The sequence below is a fragment of a genome, unplaced genomic scaffold, assembly GCF_019419815.1.
Source record: "Pyrus x bretschneideri cultivar Hongxiangsu unplaced genomic scaffold, Pyrus_bretschneideri_v1 Contig10, whole genome shotgun sequence".
NCBI classification, from domain to species: Eukaryota; Viridiplantae; Streptophyta; class Magnoliopsida; order Rosales; family Rosaceae; genus Pyrus; species Pyrus x bretschneideri.
Window position 1 is genome coordinate 3647281 of NW_025999391.1, and position 4196 is coordinate 3651476.

A 4196-nucleotide genomic window follows, 5' to 3' on the forward strand; every position below is an offset into this window, starting at 1 on the left:
TCAATTGCAAGAGCAAAGAAGATTGGGAAGATGAATTCTGAATTCAACAAACTAAAACGATTTCCTAGTGAAAGTATCCAGAAAGTGTTGAGAGTAAGTTATGATAGATTGGAAATAAATGAGAAGGAGATATTTCTGGATATAGCATGTTTTTGGAAAGGGTGGCCTATGGATAAGGTACAATGAAAGTTAGATGTTCCTGGATTTTTTGCGACAGCCGAAATTAGAATTCTCATTGATATGTCTCTCATATCAATTGGTTCAGATTGGGGAAGGGAAACCATAGAGATGCACGATTTGCTACAAGAAATGGGAAGGACAATTGTTTAGGAACAATGTATTAAAGATCCCTGTAAACGGAATAGGTTGTTCACCAATGAGGATGCCTATTGTGTATTGAAGAGTAACACGGTAAGAGCCAAATGCATTCAATTTTTTTTTCATTTTTTTGTTTTGGAAAAAAAATTACAAACTTTAGATGATAACAGAACAAAATAAAACTAATTTATAATAAAGAAGTCAGATTGTTAAAAGATGAATTTGATTGAATTTTTATTGTGTTTTGGAGTCTTTGGAATATGAACCAAATATCTTGGATATTTAATTAGACTAAGACACATTACCATTGGAAATACTTTTTTTCCAAATATGCGTTACATTTCAACATGTTTATATTCACATTTAAATTTTCTTCTTCTTCTTAGGAAACTCCAAATGTTGAAGCCATATTCGTTAATTGGTCTAAGATTCAAGTTAGACCATTGAAACGCTCTGAGTTCAAAAAGATGTCTAACCTAATAATGCTAATTGTTAAATTGGGCGGAATGACCGCTTCTCTAGACCCTCCCGATTCTCTTCATTATCTTTACTGGCTGGGATATCCACTGGTATCTTTGCTGTCAATTTTTTGTCCAGGAAATCTAGTTGAGCTTCATATACAATTTAGCCGAGTTAAAAAGCTTTGGAAAAAAGAGCAGGTATATTATATTATATGCCTATTTTAGTTCTTGTATAAAATCAAGTGTAGAAATTAACTATATTAATTCTTGATAAGTCTCTTTACTCTTATTACAGAGACTTGTGAACTTACAAGTTATCGATATGTCGTACTCTTTATATGTAATTGAAGTTCCAAATCTCTCCGGGAGTCTAAAAATTGTGAACATAAATCTCAACGGTTGTTTTAGTTTGGTTGAAATTCCTTCGTATTTTCAACATCTCCACAAGCTTACTTGTCTTGAGCTTGGATACTGCATGACTCTCAAGTATCTTCTAGAGATGTCAGAAAATATTCAATACTTAGAATTACAAGACACTGGTATAAAGGAGTTGCCTTAATCAATTTGGTCTAATGAAAATATTTCTTACTTGAATATAAGTCATTGCAAAGACCTTGAGAAACTTCCAAGCAACAACTGTGAGCTGAAAGTCTCGAATGTTTTGGGTATTGCGAGCTGCACATCTCTTGACGAGTTTTCTGAGCTTCCCAGGGATATAACTAAATTATCATTGGTTGGTTTCAAGAGACTTGTGAGTCTACCAACCCACATTTGTAAGTTGAAATATCTCGAGAAACTCGATCTCTCTAGTTGCTCTGAACTTGAAAACTTCCCAGAGATCTTGGAGCCAATGGAACATTTGAAGTCCTTAAATTTAAGTGCAACAGTGGTTGAAGAGCTACCATCATCAATCGAGTTTCTCCCTGCTCTCAAAAGAATTCCAACTACGAGGTTTCAAAATTTTTTTATTTTTTTTCCTCTTCTTCTTCTTCCTCCTTCTTTTTCTTCTTCTTCTTCCGCAGGGGAGTTGATGGTTTTCAAATTTTTTTTTTTCCTTCTTTTTTTTCCTCTTCTTCTTCCTCCTTCTCCTTCTCCTTCTTCTTCTTCCGCAGGGGGGTGTTGATGGGTTTTCAAATTTTTTTTTTTTCCTCTTCTTCTTCTTTCTCCTTCTCCTCCTCCTCCTCCTCCTTCTCCTTCTTGTTCTTCCGCAGGGGAGGTTGTTGGGTTTTCAAATTTTTTTTTTTTTGTTGGGTTTGCTGGTGGGGGGGAAGAAAATGAAGATGGGGAGAAGAGAGAGGAGGGGGTAGGGGGGAGCGACGAACTGATGGTGTTTTTTTTTTTTTTTTTTTTTTTAACTTATTATTATTATTTTAATATTTTAATAATATTAAATAATTTTTTTTAGTTTTTAATAATATTTTAATGATTTTTTAATAGAAAGTGGATCCCGAATCAAGCCACGTCAGCATTTAACTGAAAAGTAAACGGCCAAGTAACGGAAGGTATAACATTGGACCAAATTCTAAAGATAAGGTATGACATTGTCAATTTTAAAAGATGAGGTATGAAAGTGTCGTGACATCAATAGTTGAGATATTTTTTTGTACTTTACCCAATTATATAATACAGTTTGCGAATCATCTCTTTTTCTTACATTATTTTTCTCATCGCTTCTTGTACATGTACAAATTTGAATTTGTTTAATTTTAACACGTTTTTGGCTCATCTTGTGAAATTTTTTAAACTAGCTGATACTATGAGAAATAGGGTATCAAGCTTCTTTATTTAAAAAGATTTAAAATTTTAAACTAGCCCACCCGGTAAAAAATTCCTTGCTCCGCTATTGAAACGACTTTCAAGTACCCCAAAGAGCATTTGTAAGTTGAAATGTTTCGAGGAACTCGATCTTTCTGGATGCTCTACACTTCGAAACTTCCCAAAGATCTTGGAGCCAATGAAAAATTTGAAGCCCTTAAATTTAAGTAGAGTAGTGGTTGAACAGCTATACACATCATCAATTGAATTTCTCCCCACTCTCAAAAATATTGAGCTAGAAGGTTGCAATAAGCTGTTACAAATATAAGCAACCAATATAAACCGAACAGATCCAAACTTGTGTTACAAAAAGATAATGAGAAAGTGCATTCATGTAAGCAATATTTAACATAATATGCCCCCGGTGATCATTTTATACGGAAGTTCCTTCAGCAAAACAAGTATACAGATTCAAGAACCTATTTGTCGATACGATCATGACCCAAGAACATTTCCCCTGTATGCGACAATCCTAATTATTCCATAGTCATCTTATGCTGCAGGTCCATATCGGCTCGTCGGAAATACGCATTGAAGAGATCCAAATCCCCTGATTGGCCCTGCGCCGACGCCATCGCCACCGTCGGATTGCGATTCGCGGAAGATCAGACCATGGAATCAATCGAGAGCGCCACGCGCTCAGGCTGCCATACGCTTGAGGAGCGCCGAGAAGAATCAGAATACCACGAATTCAAAGGATGAAGATTTCGATGCCTTAGAAAACGACGACGTACAACGGGAATTTGGTTGCCTTTCTTCTCCGGTTCGGAGGAAAATCAGAACACGACGGAGATGGCAATAGTTTTGGGTTAAAAAGCGATCGTCGTTAATCAATTTTTTCGTTTTGATTTTTTGTGACAAAAATGGTACTGTATTTGTTGTGATATTTCAAAACTGCCACTGGTCCTATGAGCCCGGCCCATTAGCACTACTACCACAACAAATACAATTTAGAAATCAAAGTTGCTTGGCAAGTTTATGTTTAGATTGGATTAATTACACAAAATTACCTTAATTAAGGGTCGAACTACAATTGCATGTTTTATGTTTTAAAAATTACAATGTCATACATCATTTAACAAATTTGTTGCACTATCGTATATATATTAGTTTTTCTATTAATTTCTCAATTAAATGCTGACGTAGTTTGAGATAGTACCACTTCCATATCCAATTGAATTAAAAAATTAATTAAATACTAAAATTATTTAAGTATATTTATTTTTAAAATGTGGGACCCACCTACAGACATGAAATCTGGGGCTCAACTTTCGCTATACAAATCCATTTCAACAACAAACTTTGAAACACAAAAACCATATTATTATATATTAAAATCGAAAATCAACCTAAGTTACGAAGTAGCTGGATGAACACATGATCAGCTGCTGCTCAGCTTGTTGGGAGACCCCAAAGCGGTTAATGGAGTAATGGAGTCAACAATCTTCTGCTGTGACTGCAGGATCGTGCTGATCCTCTACTTCTCCATCGCCTCTCACCCTCTCTTTAACTCTGCTGCCACCGCCGGACTTGGTTCTCTGGCCAAGGTGCTTCTTCGCGGCGTTGTGACGCTACCAGAGCTTCTCCATCCTGTGGCGGCAC

At 35.7% G+C, this 4196-nt stretch overlaps 1 protein-coding gene across 1 annotated transcript; it reads left to right on the plus strand.

Annotated features, from left to right (window-relative positions):
* Window positions 1–824: 824 nt before the first annotated feature.
* On the plus strand, window positions 825–3296 carry LOC125470341 (probable disease resistance protein RPP1). Its single transcript, XM_048569285.1, has 4 exons — window positions 825–977; window positions 1075–1318; window positions 1391–1730; window positions 3098–3296. The coding sequence occupies exons 1-4, from the start codon at window positions 825–827 to the stop codon at window positions 3294–3296; spliced, it is 936 nt and encodes a 311-aa protein (XP_048425242.1).
* Window positions 3297–4196: the final 900 nt, after the last annotated feature.